Genomic DNA, 20,324 nt, shown 5'->3' on the forward strand with positions numbered 1-20,324 from the left:
TCGGATTAAATCAGAATCCTTCTGGGTAAGTTTAACCCTCCCGTGTCCCCCCGTTCAGGTGTGCTAATTACCTGGATGAATTCCGAATAAAACCTATTTGGAATTCATCCGTTCTTCATCACTACAGGTACAGAAATTAGATACTCACCCCTTTGTGAGACCATATGATGGGGCGGTTGGCTCTGGGTTCCACCTAATGCAAGACAATACTAGACTTCAAGTGGCTGGAGCGTGTCAGCAGTTCCTGCAAGACGAAGGCATTGATGCTATGGACTATGATGCCCATTCCCCAGACCTGAATCCAATTGAGCATACCTGGGACATTATGCCTCGCTTCATCCACCAATGCAACGTTGCACCACAGACTGTCCAGGAGTTGGTGGATGCTTTAGTCCAGGTCTGGGAGGAGATCTTTCAGGAGGCCATCTGTTACCTCATCAGGAGCATGCCAAGGCATTGTAGGGAGGTCATACAGGCAAGTGGAGGTCACACACACTACTGAGCCTCATTTTGACTTGTTTTATGGACCATACAAATAGTCAAAGTTGGATCAGCCTTTAGTGGGGTTTTTTTGTGTAACTCCAAATACAGACCTCCATGTGTTGATGCATTTGATTTCCATTGATAATTTTTGCGTGATTTCAATGTCAGCACATTCAGTTACGTAAAGAACGAAGTATTTAATAAGAATATTTCATTCATTCAGATCTAGGATGTCTTACTTTTGTGTTCCCTTTATTTTTTTAGCAGTGTATGAGCATATGTGAGGAATGTAACACATTTTCCCACCAGGCAATAGCAGTTTTAATAAATTCATGCCACGTTTGTTCGACAACTTATGTTATCCAGTGTTTCTTTAACTGAAAGGAAATGAGGGGAAGGCTCCCAAACTGGAACATAGAAATCAATAAAAACCCTTCCAACTATTTCACAATACATCAAAAACTAACAGTTTGAAACAGATAATGACAGACTTCTGGTGCTGTGAAATCCCCAGACAGCCTCTGCATACTGCTGGGGATAAAACAATATTTAATCAAATATGACTGCAACATGCTACCAATGACTTAATGTCATACACTTATTTCCTGCAACAGGTCCTTACTGTCCAGCAGCAAAAGATAGATAGATACCATTCAGTTAACATTACAGATAAAAGGTACTTACGTAATGGGTTTTGTCCTTCGCTGGCATAATACTCATACATGCCACTTTTGACCAAGGTGTCATAATGAGGTAAGAAGTCGATTCTCTCCTTTGTTGCTGAGGCCAGTAGTTGGTCAATGGAATTGAGAAGGTATAGTGTGATGCCATCTTTAATAATATGATCTAGGGAAAGCAAATCCATAAAAAAGTGTTAACTGCAGGGCTAAATGTACGATCCAGCAGCCCCAGGAATAGGGTAAGAAGTGTTAATGGGCTAGAGTCGGGTTCAGGCAGAGGCAAGATAAATACTATGTCACTGTTCAGCTTGCAAGACACACGAGTCAAGATAAGTGGTACAGGGACAACAACACTGAAGTTCAATGTTGTTCTGGATCTGGCAACATTGGTAAGGTTGATCAAAAGCAGTGCAATTGAAAAATGAGGCAGAAGTGGAGAGTTGCTCAGAGAACCCAGTCAGAATCCTTCATATGGGAATCTGCTCCAGTTTTGCATCTGTGTCACACCATTTTGCTCAAATTACTTGCAGTGATTTAGATAAATCTGGCCCAAAGGCTATAAACATTTGTAGATAACTGTTGAATTAGTGTGAAAAGACACATACATAGAATTACACTTAGCACACAAAACAAGAGACGTGCTTTTGTGCCATGTCCAAACACAATTACATAATGATCTTCAGTAGGCTGAAAAGAAAAATAAAATATATACAAGCTCAAGCGCTTGAGCCTCCTTGTACAATAATCCAGGTAGGAAAGGCAACAGGATTCAAATACTCTCAACTGTCAATTTTAAGGATTAAAAACTTAATTTGCCGAACTTTTACATGACTTGTGAAAGTATTTATACAATTCCAAAAAATTCAAAATTGAAGCTGATAAATATTAACCACTTCAGCCTACAGCTTCGAAAATCTTATGCATCCGAGCAATGTTCACCTCCCATTCATTCGCTAATAACTTTATCGCTACTTATCAAAATTAACTGATCTATATCTCGTTTTTTCCGCCACTAATTAGGCTTTCTTTAGGTAGTACATTTTGCTAAGAGCCACTTTACTGTAAATACATTTTAACAGGAAGATTAAGATAGAAATGGAAAAAAATCATTATTTCTCAGTTTTTGGCCATTATAGTTTAAAATTAATACATGCTACAGTAATTAAAACCCATGCATTTTATGTGCCCATTTGTCCCGCTTATTACACCATTTAAATTACGTCCCTATCACAATTTATGGCGCCGATATTTTATTTAGAAATAAAGGTGCATTTTTTCAATTTGCGTCCATCACTATTTACAAGCTTATAATTTTAAAAAATGTAATAAGATACTCTCTTGACATGTATATTTACAAAGTTCAGACCCTTAGGTAACTATTTATGTAGTTTTTTTTTTTTTTTTATTGTAATTTTTATTATTATTTTTTTAATACAAAAATGTATTTGGGTAATTTTAGTTTGGGAGGTAAATAGCCAATTTTAGATGTAATATAATGTACTTTTGATTCAATACATGTATGTGGGTGCAGTTTACTATTTGGCCACAAGATGGCCACATTCAAAAAATTCCTAGATGTGAACGATGTCGCATCTAGGAACTAAAATGAAGAGAAGTTGTTTCCTGGGGGCAGAAATACCACGCTCTCTGATGAGAAAGCGTCGGTATTTCTGCCGGGGACTTGGATCGGTAAATGGGAATTATATTCCCATTCACTGATCGGGGGGGCAGCGGGAGGCAGCGGGGGCGCGCGCCCGATCGCGCGCACCACACGGCTGCAGCACCACTGCCTATCTGGACGGATATATGCGTCCAGATATGGCGAAGTGGTTAAAATTACACGAATTCGCATAGCCAATACAAGTGGATGGGACCGTTTCCACTTGTCAGGATTTCTGAGCATTTTCGCCCGCGTCAAAAATTTGCATGGCAGAGCCATCAGAATTCGCATACCGCTATGCGGGTGTATGCCCATTTTTATGCGAATTCGCATGGAATCAGTTGAAAAGCACACAGGCACTGCCATGATTAAATTCGCATACAGCGTCATTCATGCAAATTCACATGAAAATTTGCATGCAAAATTCGCATCCGCATGCGAATTTTTTCCGCTGCAGTTTGCACCGCACAAGTGGAAATGGGCCCTAAATGTTGTGCAGGTATCATATTAGTTTGGGCACTGCAGTTTAAAGCCCCAACTACACCATACAATTTTTTTGTCCGATTGGATTCATTGATTCGATTCAATCCGACATGTCAGATCGGGATTTGATTTGATTCAATTTGCCATTGCAAAACAATCCAATCGGACAAATAAATTGTGTGGTGTAGTAGGGGCTTTAAATTTAGAAACCTATTTCATGCCTGGTACATTATGATGCAATTTTCCAGTCAGATCAGCAGGAAATTTCCCATCATTTCTTAATTTCCAACATGTCTGATCTGCTTTTGATAAAGAAAAGGATCAATTTTGTAAAGTACGGATCTCAAAAAATCGACCCTTTTCTATATTGGACATGTTGAAAATTATTGAAAGATGGGAAATTTCTCACAGATCTGATGGATAAAATGACATTGTGTGTACTAGCCCTATAGGCTGTGCTTCCCTGCAGCTGCACAACTATCCATACCGATATCTGTATGAATAGTGCATCTGCAGGTAGAGTGCAACTTTAAAGTGATCCCGAGCCTAAAGGGAACCTAAACTGATAGGGATATGGCTGTTCCCTTTTAAACAATACCAGTTGCCTGGCAGAAGTGGCTGAATCATACACCTGAAACAAGCATGCAGCTAATCCAGTCTGACTTCAGTCAGAGCATCTGATCTGCATGCTTGTTCAGGGGCTATGGCTGAAAGTATTAGAGACACAGGATCAGCAAGAGAGTCAGGCAACTGGTATTATTTTAAAAGGAAATATCCATATCCTTCTCAGTTTATGTCCCCTCTAAGCTCGGGATCAAAACCAGATAGATACCTTGAGAGAAGCCTTGCGGCTCCGGCTTACTGCGCATGCGGGCCGGCTATTGCGCGACCACGCCGGAGGAAGAAGAGCTGCACAACCCCAATATCGCGCTCAGCAAGGGGGTGCTTCAGAGCAGGGATGGAAGCCTGAATAGGATCCTGAGGCTTCCCCCTCTTTAGCTAAGTATCTAATTTTGTACCAGCTCTTCAACTCGGGTACTCTTTAAAATAGATTTTTAAGTTTAAAACTGCAGAGCCCAAACTAATATACATAATACTTCTAATACTCACAAAAACATTCACATTCTTCCAGAATTTATCAGCTTCAACATGAACGGTCTGCATTTCGGTTTGGAATGTGAGGTCTAAAAGTACAAGCCTAAAGTAGATGGGCTTACAATCTACTGTCCTTACTACAGTCCAAGGCAACATTTTCAGGTAAGAAATAGACATCAACCTTCCACCAAAGCTGATCCTGGACAATTGTAAAAACATTAAAGGGACTCCGAGCTCAGAAAAAAAGGAAAGTTGTACTCACCAGGGGCTTTTTCCAGCCCAGTGCTGGTCGGGAGGTCTTACGCCGGCATCCTGGCTCCTCTTCTTAACCCCGCTCCGGAATGGCTGGCAGGCCGCAGCCCGGGCGACACTCTCCCGAGTGTCGGGCTGCTTCTTCCGCATATGACGCGGATTACGTCACACGCCGGCCGCCTCGCGTCATCACGGCGGCCGGCGTGAAAGTACTGCGCATGCGCGAACAAAGCGCACATGCGCAGTACTTTCACGCCGGCCGCCGTGATGACGCGAGGCGGCCGGCGTGTGACGTAATCCGCGTCATATGCGGAAGGAGCAGCCCGACACTCGGGAGAGTGTCGCCCGGGCTGCGGCCTGTCAGCCATTCCGGAGCGGGGTGAAGAAGAGGAGCCAGGACGCCGGCGTGGGACCTCCCGACCAGCACTGGGCTGGAAAAAGCCCCTGGTGAGTACAACTTTCCTTTTTTTTCTGAGCTCGGAGTCCCTTTAAACTAAGACCCTATCTGAGGGAAAATTAATGACATGATTTATACAATGCACTCGGTTAAAGAGACACTGAAGTGGAAAAAAAAAATTATGATATGATTTGTATGTGTAGTACAGCTAAGAAATAAAACATTAAAGATCAGATACATCAGTCTAATTGTTTCCAGTACAGGAAGAGTGAAGGTCCGTACACACGCCGGACTGGAGGCAACGACGGTTCCGTCGTCACCTCCCGCTGAGTGGGTGTTCCAGCGACAGTCCGGCGTGTGTACAGTCTGTCGGCGGACTGATTCTGAGCTCAGAAACAGCCGTATCAGTCTGCCGACAGACTGTACACACGCCGGACTGTCGCTGGAACGCCCACCCAGCGGGAGGTGACGACGGACCAGTCGTTGCCTCCAGTCCGGCGTGTGTATGGACCTTTAAGAAACTCCAGTTGTTATCTCTATGCAAAAAAAACATTAAGCTCTACGACTTTCAAATCATGGAGAGGGCTGTTTTCTGATTATCTCAGCTGTTATTGAACTATTTACTTTTTCTATGCCAGAGGAGAGGTCATTAGTTCACAGACGGCTCTGAAAGAATCATTTTGAATGCTGAGTGTTGTGTAATCTGCACATATTATAGAATGATGCAATCTTAGAAAAAACACTATATACCTGAAAATAAAAATATGAGAATATTTTCTTTACTGATAATCTTCTAGCAATTATTCATAGTACACAACCAATTTATTATATCATATAATTTTTTTTTTCGCTTCAGTGTCTCTTTAAGCTCTGTGTAAAGTGCACAATTGCTATATAAAAGCATTATGGAGGATTTTATTTTGCTATTAAAGACAATTGCAAGAATGCCCAATTACATAAGGCAGAGCTAGTCTTTATAGCACAATTTTATTAATCTGTTAGGCTTTCGAAAAGTTATAAATAAGCAGTTAAATCAAACAACAACAAAAAACCAAAAAACAGGAGAATCCACATCTTTTCCACATTAACTATATGATTAGAATTATCAGAATAATTTACACTTACTGAAATTTGTTACTGTTAATTCTGTTCTGTTTGTTGTTGATATGACAAAATGCTCATCTGAGTTGATACCAAAGGCCTAGAAAATATTGCATAAACAGAAATAAAATGTGATTAGGAAATTTTAATTACAGACACATTAACCACTTGAGGACCGTGGGCTTTACCTCCCTTAACCACCCTGGCGTTCTGATTAAATCGCCAGGGTGGCTGCGGGAGGGTTTTTTTTAAATAAAAAAAAAAACTATTTCATGCAGCCAACTGAAAGTTGGCTGCATGAAAGCCCACTAGAGGGCGCTCCGGAGGCGATCTTCCGATCGCCTCCGGCGCCCAGAATAAACAAGGAAGGCCGCAATGAGCGGCCTTCCTTGTTTTGCTTACATCGTCGCCATAGCGACGAGCGGAGTGACGTCATCGACGTCAGCCGACGTCCTGACGTCAGCCGCCTCCGATCCAGCCCTTAGCGCTGGCCGGAACTTTTTGTTCCGGCTACGCTGGGCTCAGGCGGCTGGGGGGACCCTCTTTCGCCGCTGCTCGCGGCGGATCGCCGCAGAGCGGCGGCGATCAGGCAGCACACGCGGCTGGCAAAGTGCCGGCTGCGTGTGCTGCTTTTTATTTCATCAAAATCGGCCCAGCAGGGCCTGAGCGGCAGCCTCTGGCGGTGTTGGACGAGCTGAGCTCGTCCAGACCGCTCAGCAGGTTAAGGACCAGGCACTTTTTTTCCATTCAAAAGTTGAAGAGAAATCGAGAGCCCAATATGGTGTAGTATGTCAAAATTGATTGGATAAATGAAACAGTGAGATGGTAATACTCACAAACACGGGTTACCACCTAGGTAACCACTCATTAGGCAGGTGAGGAGATTAGACCTGTCCTCACTCAGGATTAAGAAGTCGCTCTCTGTAGATAGGAAGAAAGGGGGTAGATCACCCCTCCACCTGGGGTGGACTCAAATATATTGGTAGGTGAACAGAGGCGCCAGAAGGATAAAAGTACATACAATTTTTAAAAAATTGCTGGGAGGAAGTGGTGGACTCGCCTCCGTTAAAGCAGACACCAAGGAATGTAAATATATAGATAAAAAAAAAACCCATTCAGCTTATATTTATTGGTTTGGGTAAAAGTTATAGCGTTTACAAACTATGGGGCAAAAAGTGAATTTTCCCATTTTCCAGCATCTCTGACTTTTCTGAGCACCTGACATGTTTCATGAGGGGCTAGAATTCCAGGATAGTATAAATACCCCCCAAATGACCCCATTTTGGAAAGAAGACATCCCAAAGTATTCACTGAGAGGCATAGTGAGTTCATAGAAGATATTATTTTTTGTCACAAGTAAGCGGAAAATGACACTTTGTGAAAAAAAAAAAAAAAAGTTTCCATTTCTTCTAACTTGCGACAAAAAAAAAAAAAAAAATGAAATCTGCCACGGACTCACCATGCCCCTCTCTGAATACTTTGAAGTGTTTACTTTCCAAAATGGGGTCATTTGTGGGGTGTGTTTACTGACCTGACATTTTGGGGGGTGCTAAATTGTAAGCAACCCTGTAAAGCCTAACGGTGCTCATTGGACTTTGGGCCCCTTAGCGCAGTTAGGCTGCAAAAAAGTGCCACACATGTGGTATTGCCGTACTCAGGAGAAGTAGTATAATGTGTTTTGGGTTGTATTTTTACACATACCCATGCTGGGTGGGAGAAATATCTCTGTAAATGACAATTGTTTGATTTTTTTTTTTTTTTTTTTTTACACACACAATTGTCCATTTACAGAGATATTTCTCCCACTCAGCATGGGTATGTGTAAAAATACACCCCAAAACACATTATACTACTTCTCCCGAGTACGGCGATACCACATGTGTGGCACTTTTTTGCACCCTAACTGCGCTAAGGGGCCCAAAGTCCAATGAGTACCTTTAGGATTTCACAGGTCATTTTTGTTTCAAGACTACTCCTCACGGTTTAGGGCCCCTAAAATGCCAGGGCAGTATAGGAACCCCACTAATGACCCCATTTTAGAAAGAAGACACCCCCAAGGTATTCCGTTAGGAGTATGGCGAGTTCATAGAAGATTTTATTTTTTGTCACAAGTTAGTGGAAATTGATTTTAATTGTTTTTTTCCACAAAGTGTCATTTTCCGCTAACTTGTAACAAAAAATAAAATCTTCTATGAACTCGCCATACTTCTAACGGAATACCTTTGGGTGTCTTCTTTCTAGAATGGGGTCATTTGTGGGGTTCCTATATTGCCCTGGTATTTTAGGTGCCCTAAACCGTGAGGAGTAGTCTTGAAACCAAATGTCGCAAAATGACCTGTGAAATCCTAAAGGTACTCATTGGACTTTGGGCCCCTTAGCGTACTTAGGGTGTAAAAAAGTGCCACACATGTGGTACCGCCGTACTCAGGAGAAGTAGTATAATGTGTTTTGGGGTGTATTTTTACACATACCCATGCTGGGTGGGAGAAATATCTCTGTAAATGACAATTGTTTGATTTTTTTTTTTTTTACACACACAATTGTCCATTTACAGAGAGATTTCTCCCACCCAGCATGGGTATGTGTAAAAATACACCCCAAAACACATTATACTACTTTTCCTGAGTACGGCGGTACCACATGTGTGACACTTTTTTGCAGTCTAGGTGCGCTAAGGGGCCCAACGTCCTATTCACAGGTCATTTTGAGGCATTTGTTTTCTAGACTACTCCTCACGGTTTAGGGCCCCTAAAATGCCAGGGCAGTATAGGAACCCCACAAGTGACCCCATTTTAGAAAGAAGACACCCCAAGGTATTCCGCTAGGTGTATGGCGAGTTCATAGAAGATTTTATTTTTTGTCACAAGTTAGTAAAAAAAATGACACTTTGTGAAAAAAAAAAAAACAATAAAAATCAATTTCCGCTAACTTTTGACAAAAAATAAAATCTTTTATGAACTCGTCATACACCTAACAGAATACATTGGGGTGTCTTTTTTCTAAAATGGGGTCACTTTGTGGGGTTCCTATACTGCCCTGGCATTTTACGGGCCCAAAACCGTGAGTAGTCTGGAAACCAAATGTCTCAAAATGACTGTTCAGGGGTACAAGCATCTGCAAATTTTGATGACAGGTGGTCTATGAGGGGGCGAATTTTGTGGAACTGGTCATGAGCAGGGTGGCCTTTTAGATGACAGGTTGTATTGGGCCTGATCTGATGGATAGGAGTGCTAGGGGGGTGACAGGAGGTGATTGATGGGTGTCTCAAGGTGTGATTAGAGGGGGGAATAGATGCAAGCAATGCACTGGCGAGGTGATCAGGGCTGGGGTCTGAGGGCGTTCTGAGGGTGTGGGCGGGTGATTGAGTGCCCTAGGGGCAGATAGGGGTCTAATCTGATAGGTAGCAGTGACAGGGGGTGATTGATGGGTAATTAGTGGGTGTTTAGGGTAGAGAACAGATGTAAACACTGCACTTGGGAGGTGATCTGACGTCGGATCTGCGGGCAATCTATTGGTGTGGGTGGGTGATCAGATTGCCCGCAAGGGGCAGGTTAGGGGCTGATTGATGGGTGGCAGTGACAGGGGGTGATTGACAGGTGATCAGGGGGATAGATGCATACAGTACACAGGGGGGGGGGGGGGGTCGATCAGGAGGGGGCAGGGGGGGGGAGGTAAAAAAAAAATAGCTTTTACAGATAGTGACAGGGAGTGATTGATGGGTGATTAGGGGGGTGATTGGGTGCAAACAGGGGTCTGGGGGGTGGGCAGGAGGGGGGGGTCTGAAGGGTGCTGTGGGCAATCTGGGGCGGGGGGGGGGGGGGGAAATCAGTGTGCTTGGGTGCAACATAGGGTGGCTGCAGCCTGCCCTGGTGGTCCCTCGGACATTGGGACCACCAGGGCAGGAGGCAGCCTGTATAATACACGTTGTAAACATTACAAAGTGTATTATACACTTTGTATGCGGCGATCCGGGTGCTAGTAACCCGCCGCCCATGCCCGTAAAAAGGACCGCCGCCATTTGTCAATACGGCGGTCCTTGCGGGGTCCACTTCCCAGCCGCCAATTGTCTATATGGCAGTCGGGAAGTGGTTAAAGTACATATGACTGTGGTATACACAGAAATGATGTCCTATGTCTGACAATCTGCAGGCAAATCAGCAAGAAAAACAGGGATTTTCCACACAGCCGCTTTCCCAAACTTGCTCAGTAGGGATGGTCAATGAAAGCAAATCATTTCAAGTTTGAGTTGATGCGGGATTATGCAAATTTTGTATGCAAATGTATGCATAAACTGAGAACTGAGAAACTGAGAAACACCCCCCCCCCCCCCATGAGGAGTTGGGCTACTCCAAAACGTCAGATATGTTCGATTTTTACTACTTACCGTAAGTGACAGGAACATAGGAGAAAAGATCAACTTACCTTCGGTAACGTCTTTTCCGGAAGTCAAGAGGACAGCACCCCTGCTGAGACTTGTCTCCCTCCCTGACTGAGGACAGGAAGCTGAAAAACACTAAAAATTTGCATAGCAAATAGGCAGCAGTATAAGTAGGGAACAAGTACCTCCATCTTCAGTTATAAAAAAGACACGGACAACCATTGATGCTGAAAAAAATGTAATTCTTTATTCCTCATAAACCCTCAAACATAGGGTGGGTTGCAGGGGTGCTGTCCTCTTGACTTCCGGAAAAGACGTTACCGAAGGTAAGTTGATCTTTCCCGGAGCGTCAATCGGACAGCACCCCTGCTGAGATGATAACCAAGATTATTCTCTTAGGGAGGGACTACAGCCTGTAATACTTTTCTCCCATAAGTTAAATCTGCGCTAGCTAAAATATTCAATCTATAATGCTTGACGAAGGTGTTGTGGTTGGACCAAGTCGCAGCTCTGCAGATCTGCTCAATAGTGGCCCCAGCCCTCTCTGCCCAAGATGCCGAGATTCCTCTAGTCGAGTGAGCTTTAATTGTGGAAGATAGCTGTTTATTTTGAGTCTTGTAAGCAGTAGCAATCGTCTGTTTTATCCATCTGGATAATGTTCCTCTGGAAGCTTTGTTCCCCTTGAATTTTCCCGAAAACAGAACGAATATTGCGTCGGACTTCCTCCACTGTTTTGTCATTTCCAAGTATTGAATGAGACACCTCTTTACATCCAAGCAGTGTAACCTCTTTTCTTTCTCATTAGCTGGGTCTTGACAGAATGAGGGTAAAAAGATATCTTGAGTTCTATGAAATTTGGATACTACCTTTGGTAAAAAGGTAATATCTGGACGTAACGTAACCCTATCATCCGATATTATGCAGTATGGTTCTCTTATTGATAATGCTTGAATTTCTCCTATTCTCCTAGCCGTAGTAATGGCAATAAGGAATGCTGTTTTCAATGATAAATATTTGTCTGATATATTTTCAATCGGCTCAAACGGAGCGTCACAAAGTCCTTGTAAAACTGTATTTAGGTCCCAAGATGGAATTCTAGGTCTCATCACCGGTCTCAATCTCTTTAGTGCCTGAAAGAATCGAATAACAAACTCTTCTTGAGCTAACTTTCTTTCTAGAAAAACACTTAATGCAGAAACTTGTACCTTAAGCGTACTTGCACTCAGACCTTTTTCGTAGCCACTTTGAAGAAATTCCAATACAGAAGATGATGAAGTTGCTTCCAATGATCTTTCTGCACACCATCTCTTAAACACTTTCCAGGCTTTGTTATAGATCTGCCGAGTGACTTTTTTCCTACTTTGAATTAAAGTTTCTGTGAGCCTATTGGAGAACCCTTTATCTTTCAAGATGCGCCATTCAGCCTCCATGCTGAGAGGTGAAGGAGTTTCAGATTCGGGTGAAAAATTTTCCCCTGGTTCAATAGATCTGTTTGAAGTGGGAGTATGATCGGTTTTGAGACTGCTATAGCTTGAAGTAATGTGAACCAAGGTCTCTTTAGCCATAGTGGAGCGATGAGAATTACTTTGGCTTGATCCTGAATGATCTTCTTCAGTACCTTTGGTAAAAGAGGTATGGGCGGAAAAGCGTACATCAGATGTGATCCCCAGTTTATTGAGAATGCATCCAGTTTCCAGGGATTGTCCTGCGGATATAGGGAACAAAACTTTAGACATTTCATATTCGTTCTCCTGGCAAATAGATCCACCTCCGGGAGTTCCCATTGATCCACTATCTGCTGATAAACCCGATGATTGAGGGACCATTCGTTCTGGTCTAACTTCGAACGGCTCAAGGAATCTGCCAGGGAATTTGATGTGCCTTTCAGGTGGACTGCCGTCAAGGATTTGACATTGTTTTCTGCCCAAGAAACGATCCGAAAAGTCTGGGTCCATAAGGTCATACTCCTTGTCCCCCCTTGTCTGTTCAGATATGCTACTACACAGCTGTTGTCTGTTCTGACTGTTACATGTGTATTCTTGAGAGGAGTACTGAAATGTTGTAAAGCCTGATAAACTGCTTCCAGCTCTCTGCTGTTTGATGACTTCAAAGACATTGTCCTGGACCATTGACCCTGGGCTGGCAAGGAATCTAAGTGGGCTCCCCATCCCCAGGAACTGGCATCCGTCGTCAGCACTTTCTGAACCGGATAATTCCACATACGACCTTCTGCGATGTGAGATTGATCCTGCCACCACATCAGGGAGACTTTCACATAGTGGGGTATCAATATCTTTTTGTCCAGCATTGACAACTTCTTGTTCCAAGCTTTTAGAATCCATATTTGCAGAATTCTCGTATGAAATTGGCTCCATTGTACTGCTGGAAAGCTGGCCGTTAAAAGTCCTAGTAGAGACATGGCCTTTCTTAGAGAAATTGTTCTTGCTTTCTGAAAAGAAAAAATATATTCTGTAATTACAGATATTTTTCTAACAGGCAAAAAAGTCCTTTCCTCCCTAGTGGAAATAGTGAACCCTAAAAATTCCATGGACTGACTCGGTGTTAAAGAAGACTTTTCCCAGTTAATCAGCCACCCCAAATTTTGGAGGAACTCAATGGCTATCTGACTTTGAGAAATTACAAATTCATGAGAAGGACCCCAAAACAAGAAATCGTCTAAATATCCAAGTACATTAATGGACCTCGATCTTAGGATGGCTAATACTTCAGCAATTACTTTAGTAAACAGCCATGGAGCTGAAGATATTCCGAAAGGTAAAACAGAAAACTGAAAATGTCTTACCTTCCCTCCGATTGGAACTGCGAATCTCAGATACTGTTGGGATGAGAGATGCATTGGGATGTGCCAGTAAGCATCCTTGAGGTCTAAGGATGCCAGGAAATAGTCTTTCTGTAGGAGATGAATGACAGAGTGAATGTTGTCCATTCTGAACCTTCTGTACTTTATGCACTTGTTTAAGACCTTGAGATTTAGAATGAAGCGGAAGCTTCCCTGTGGTTTTTTTACTAGGAATACTGGTGAGTAACATCCTAAACCCCTTTGACATAATGGCACTTCTCTTATAACTCTTTTTTGTAATAAGGACATTATCTCCTGTTGAAGAAATATCTCTCGTTCTGGATCTACTGGGAGGGGGGTAACCAGAAATTTTAGTGGTGGGGGTTGATCGAATTCTATCCTGTATCCTTCTAGTATGATCTTTAGTAACCACTGATTTGTCATGTGAATCTGCCAAAACTCGAAAAAATGAGCCAGTCTCCCTCCCACCGGAATCCTGGCGTCATTGCTTGTCAGATCTACTAGGGGGAGCAAAGTTGGTCTTGGACTTCTGAGGTCTATAGGGAGCCCATCTCTTCCTGTTTTGGGTCTGCTTAACTCCTGGGTCAGACCTGACGGGTCCTCGAAAGGACCATCTAGGTTGATAGGGTCTTTTCTTATTTGGAAAGTTCTTTTTATTATCAGCGGTTCTATCCAGAGTCTCCTCGAGTTTAGAACCAAATAACAAGGAACCTTCACATGGGATACCACACAGTCTAGACTTGGATGCATTATCACCGTTCCACGTTTTCACCCATACTCCTCTCCTTGCTGAATTTACCAAAGCAGTAGTTCTTGCTGTTAATTTTACTGTATCATCGGCTGCGTCTGTAAGATAATTAGTTGCATTAAATAATTTAGGAAAGTCGTTCAGGATCTCATTCCTAGGTACTCCCATTGCAATCTTAGTCTGTACTTCCAGTAACCAGGATTTAAGAGACCGAGTCACAGCTGTAGAAGCTACTGCAGGCTTGAAAGTAAGAGAGGATGATTCCCATGCTCTGCGTAAGATATTATCCAACTTTTTATCAATGGGATCTTTAAGATTACCAAAATCCTCGAATAATAGGTCAGTTTTCCTTGACACTCTAGACAGAGAAGGATCTAATTTGGGCGGAGGACCCCAAAAAGCCTGATCCTCAGGACTAAAGGGATATTTTTTAGATAGAGACCTAGGCCAAAAAGCCCTCTTTTCAGGGTTACTCCATTCCTTCTTAATTAAATCCTTCAAGGAAGAATGAACCGGAATAACCTGAACTTGGGGATCCGCCAAACCAACATACATCTCATCTAACGGTGTCAAGGATTTTTGTTCATCTTTTATACCCATTGTTTCGTACATTTCTGATAAAAGACTTTTCATTAATTCTGGACAGAAGGCAAATCTTTGATGATTATCTGATTTAACAGCCTCCTCTTCTGCAGAAAGATCTTCTAACTCTGAAATTTCTCCTTCTGATAATTCAGAAGCTTCTGAATCCTCCCTATTTCTTTTACTTCTTTGAACCAAAGGGGGTATTAAGGATACCGGGGACCCAGGTGGATCCATGGTATTAACAGAGGCCGTATTATCTGTATTCTCAGGAATCCGTGGAATATCTGCTGAGGACACTGTTGGAATAGAAGCAGAAGTAGAGGCTATAGCTGAGTCCTTAATTTCTTTAATGGCTGATGCCATTTCAGCCCGCATCCAGCCCATAAATCCTTTCATTAACACAGGAGATTCATCCTTGACTACTTTCTCAGTACAGGCCTGACACAATTTTCTTGCTGAAGAGGTTACAAAACGAGTATTGCAGATAACACACTTTCTCTCATTCTTTGTATGTCTATCTTGACTGGTATGATGAACACTCTTATCAGTCTTGTCCTTTTTTGTCTATAATATAAACAAACATAAACCTTTTTTAGCCTATCTGTAACATAGCAAAAAATACATCATGCATTAATACAGACAATCACCCACTTGACTGGCCTGAGGATTGAGTTTATCCAATTTATCAGTTTTGTCAGTTCTTTTGGGCTAAAGAGGAAAAAATAAGAGACAAGACTGTAAGATATAATATTCCCTCTAACACAGATATATGCTGGCTAAGTAAATATTTTCAATACTACTTGCCAGAGAGGGATCTAGGCCTGGTTCTGCAGACTGCAGAGAGGAAGAACCTGCAGCGTCCTCCATCGTCAAACTCAAAGAGCAGAATGACGAATGGATACATTTGCCGCTTTAAATACTTATTTACCTGATTTACTTCAGGTGTATGATCTCCGCCGCCCCGGCCGCCTGATTGGCCTGTGCGCTGCACATTTCCGGGTGGCTACGTCATGCGGGACGCGTGCGCATGACGACTTCCGGTTCCGAAGACCGGAACTTCCTGTGTAGCGCGCCTGCGCCCATAAAGCCGCTGCCTCTTCAGGAGTAGCCTCCAACACGCTGCAGGACCCACTATCGTTCACTGAACGATCTTTCTCCAGGAGTCCTAACCCACGCCGCCCCAGCCGCATGACTGGATAGCACCCAGAGGAGACTCTCCCATGCATCCTGACCGGGGACAGGAAACTGAACTGAAGATGGAGGTACTTGTTCCCTACTTATACTGCTGCCTATTTGCTATGCAAATTTTTAGTGTTTTTCAGCTTCCTGTCCTCAGTCAGGGAAGGAGACAAGTCTCAGCAGGGGTGCTGTCCGATTGACGCTCCGGGAAAGTAACATAGCTCATTTAACACTGGATGAAATGTACTTATTTGAATGTGTTTACACGTATTTTAAATTTTAAAATGTTTGCGAATCAGTCCTTTACAGCAAGCCTGAGATGCTATGAATGTGAGAATTTATACTTACCTGGGGCTTCTTCCAGCCCTATGAGGTGTGTGAGCTCCCTTACTGACCACTCCAGTCTTGTGTTATGGCGAGCACACCCTCATCATGCTTCCACAGCTTGGATATGGGAGCATAGCAGAGGTGCATGCTGGGATGCGCAGAAGAGACCATAGAACAAGAACAGAACGGCCGGATAGGATAGCAAAGCAGCCCATGCACCTCATGGGGCTGGATGAAGTCCCCGTTAAGTATAAATACACACCCTCATAGCATCTCAGGTACACTTTAACCCTGAGACCCACCGGATCATGCAGTTTTTTTTTTTTAATTTACACTTTCGGTAGCCTTTAACCTCCCTGGCGGTCTATTAAGATCGCCAGGGCGGCTGCGGGAGGGTTTTTTTTTAATTAAAAAAAAAAAAAAACTGTTTCATGCAGCCAACTGAAAGTTGGCTGCATGAAAGCCCACTAGAGGGCGCTCCGGAGGCGTTCTTCCGATCGCCTCCGGCGCCCAGAATAAACAAGGAAGGCCGCAATGAGCAGCCTTCCTTGTTTTGCTTACATCGTCGCCATAGCGACGAGGGAAGTGACGTCATGGGCGTCAGCCGACGTCCTGACGTCAGCCGCCTCTGATCCAGCCCTTAGCGCTGGCCGGAACTTTTGTTCCGGCTGCGCAGGGCTCGGGCAGCTGGGGGGACCCTCTTTCGCCACTGCTCCCGGCGGATCGCCGCCGTTGGCGATCAGGCAGCACACGCGGCTGGCAAAGTGCCGGCTGCGTGTGCTGCTTTTTATTTCGCTCAAATCGGCCCAGCAGGGCCTGAGCGGCGACCTCCGGCGGTGATGGACGTGTATAGTCGTCCATACCGCTGAGGAGGTTAATAAGGTTCTAATGGTTTTGAGCTGATTCAAATGTAATGTTTATTTTAAGCTTGGACTTGCACTTTAAAGAGAACCCGAGGTGGGATTTAATTATGTTAGTGGGGCACAGAGGCTGGTTGTGCACACTAACTCCAGCCTCTGTTGCCCCATGGTGTGCCTCCAGGACCCCCCTGCGCGCCGCTATACCCCCCGCAGTGCTAGCGACACACAGCGTGTCGCCAGCTCAATGTTTACCTCTCGCCTGTCTGTTAGCGCCGCTCCCCCGTCTCCTCCGTATCGGCGCTACCAGCCCGCGTCCCTTCCCTCCCGCTGATTGGAGGGAAGGGACGCGGGCGGGTAGCGCCGATACGGAGGAGGCGGGGAGCAGCGCTAACAGACAGCTCATAGCTAAATATTGTGCTGGCGACACGCTGTGTGTCGCTAGCACTGCGGGGGGTATAGCGGCATGCAGGGGGGTCCTGGAGGCACACCATGGGGCAACAGAGGCTGGTGTTAGTGTGCACAACCAGCCTCTGTGCCCCACTAACATAATTAAATCCCACCTCGGGTTCTCTTTAAAGGACAACTGTAGCAAGAGGTATATAGAGGCTGCCTTATTTATTCCCCCTTAAGCAATACCAGTTGCCTGGCAGCCCTGCTGATCTATTTGGATGCAGTAGTGTCTGAACAACACCAAAAACAAGCATGCAGCTAATCTTGCCAGTTCCTATATTAATGTCGGAAACGCCTGATCTGATGCATGCTTGTTCAGGGTCTATGGCTAAAAGTATTAGACACAGAAGATCATCAGGATAGCCAGGCAACTGGTATCAGTGTTCTCCCAAGGCTGTTTTAGCCGGGTACTTCACCCGGCTAGTTGTGGTGAGCACCCGGCTGTCATCGGCTGACCTCCTATTCTGTAAGCAGAGTTGCACACAGAAGCACTGGCCCTGCATTCTCTCATCTTGCTCCACCCGGCTACTTTTTCATGCCACCCGGCTGGAAAAAATTTCTGGGGAGAATAGTGTGGTATTGCACAAAAGGAAAAAAAAAAAACATGGCAGCCTCCTTACAGTTAACCTTTAAGTATAATAATAATGAAAATAATAATAAAAGATATTTGCACTAATCTTCGACAGGACTTGAGCGTGAGTACTTCTGAAGGCTGCATTAATGCAGAAAAGCTATTTGACCAAATATGGTCTGGCGCAGGAATGATGGGACAGACTGAGGACTGGGAAGGCTATATGGTACCCAGACCCTTCCGGCCACGTTCTCAGTGGTGCGTTGTCGTGTAACAAACGCTGTGTAAGCTTACTGCACTGCACCACTTATGCAATGTTCCCAGAGCGGCAGGAGTAGACCTGAACGATTTTAGGAAAAAATTTAATTGTGTAATTTCTTTCAAATTGCGATTTTTATTTGATTCACAATTTCCTTCAAATCAAGTTTTGTTCCCCCGTCCTCCTGTCTTTCTTTGTGCCCCCTCTGTGTCCCGTCTGGGTTTTTCTCTGTGCCCCCTCTGGGTCTCTCTTTTTGTGCTCCCTCTGGGTCCCCTATGGGTCTCTCTGTCTGCCATGCTGTGGCAGTCCTGGACATACAATCAGGCACAAGTCCAGTGATGCCCGTCTATCCACTTCGCCTCCTGCAGGCTTTAATACACATCATACTTCCAGTATGGCATGTGACATACAGGAACCAGGAAGTATGCCGTGCACAAGAGCCGGCAGGTGACAAAAGATGGACAGCATTAGACTCATGTTGGAATGTATGTTCCAACACTGCAAATCCCACAAGTTTAAAGCTGCTTCTTCAAACTTCCCCCGCAGAAATTATGTCATTGCAAAAATTGCCAATTCTGAAATCGTGAACACGGGAACCATGATTTCCGTTTAAATTCGATAAATCATTCAAGCCTACCATTACAGTTTAACGTAACTTGCTGTATGCAGTGTGCTACCACTTAGCGCATGTTGGAAGTAAAAGTGAAGCATACTTTTCACTGACTGGATGCTTCACTGTACCGACATAACACAAGCATAACAGTGCTGATGTCCCTATCTGCTGTGTTCCTGCTGTGTTCCTGCTGTCACAGGAATCTCAACAGTCACTGCGAAAGTGGGTCAATCTAGAAATAAGTATGTATAGAAACTTTTTTTGCTTCAAACGCCCTATGGGATGGAAATAACTTTTAATCAATTCAACTCATTTGTCAGTAGAAAAAAAAATACATATTTTAAACAGACATGTACATTAGTTCCAAAAGAGGAACAGAGGAATTTGGTTCCAAAAGAAGGTCTGTCCCTCCGCAAAAGGAACAATTGGGAGCTATGGTTTGTGAACCATATGTGAAGCGAAGAAAATAAAAAGTTACCCAAATTCAATTTTAATCTCCAGCAAACACACACACACACATATATATATACATATATATATATATATATATATATATATATATATATATATATATATATATATATATATATATATATATATATATATACAGGTGTACGGCCACACCCCCACTGGGATGCTGCCCCCAGGTCACGTGTAAAGTGCCTCATGCTCCACACTGCAGCTCTACCTGACAGATATCCTGATGGAATTCCGCGAAGCCGCCGCGCACCCGCAGGCTTTTCTCACAAGCTGACTGCTCCAAACGGCGGTCAAAAAGGAAAGCTGTGAGGTGCGAGCGGGCGTCTCCATTCATCTCCGGATTACTCTCCTCTTCCGTTGCCATAACCAGACCCTATAGCGAGGCGGCAAACCACCGCTTCAAGAGGTAGAGCGGTACCGAGAACGCGTCACAATGCACCACCATAACCCGGGACCACGTTCAAACATGGGCCCGTGACGTCACGTCCGCCAGTGTCTCATTCGCGCGAGACATGGGGAAAGTGGCAGTCGTATGGAGGAGACGCTGCTAACAAACGTAGCTAAGGAGATTACCCCGGAGAATAGGGCACGATTCAGCAGCTGTATCAATGCACCTCTATAAAAACATACCCAGACATTCTGCCAGCAGCTGCCCTATCATAAAACATAAGTCACAAGTTTCAGAAAGACCTGTTAGTACAACATATTAGGGTAAATGGCACATGATGTTGCCAGACTTTCACTGTACAAGCTACAAGATATGATGCAAATTACGTTTTTATTAATGAATTAAAATTGGTTCTTATTTTCAGATAGGAAACCTTAGCACTAACTATTATTCAAAAAGTAATGTGTGTATGGGGTGTTGTGCGGATCCTTACCGCATCTCCCGTGCCCTGGTG

At 43.9% G+C, this 20,324-nt stretch overlaps 1 protein-coding gene across 2 annotated transcripts in view; it reads right to left on the minus strand.

The window, feature by feature from the left end:
* Nucleotides 1-19,901, minus strand: part of SMCHD1 (structural maintenance of chromosomes flexible hinge domain containing 1) — a 214,373-nt gene extending 194,472 nt beyond the window's left edge. For both annotated transcript variants that reach the window (XM_068237225.1, XM_068237226.1), the window contains exons 1-3: nt 19,631-19,901; nt 6,176-6,251; nt 1,168-1,329 (exon numbers count right to left, since the gene is read on the minus strand). In XM_068237225.1, coding sequence (XP_068093326.1) covers nt 1,168-1,329; nt 6,176-6,251; nt 19,631-19,786 — 394 coding nt within the window. In that variant the 5' untranslated portion in view covers nt 19,787-19,901. The remainder of the gene's footprint in view (nt 1-1,167; nt 1,330-6,175; nt 6,252-19,630) is intronic.
* Nucleotides 19,902-20,324: the final 423 nt, after the last annotated feature.

Source organism: Hyperolius riggenbachi, chromosome 5 (assembly GCF_040937935.1).
Source record: "Hyperolius riggenbachi isolate aHypRig1 chromosome 5, aHypRig1.pri, whole genome shotgun sequence".
Lineage (NCBI taxonomy): Eukaryota > Metazoa > Chordata > Amphibia > Anura > Hyperoliidae > Hyperolius > Hyperolius riggenbachi.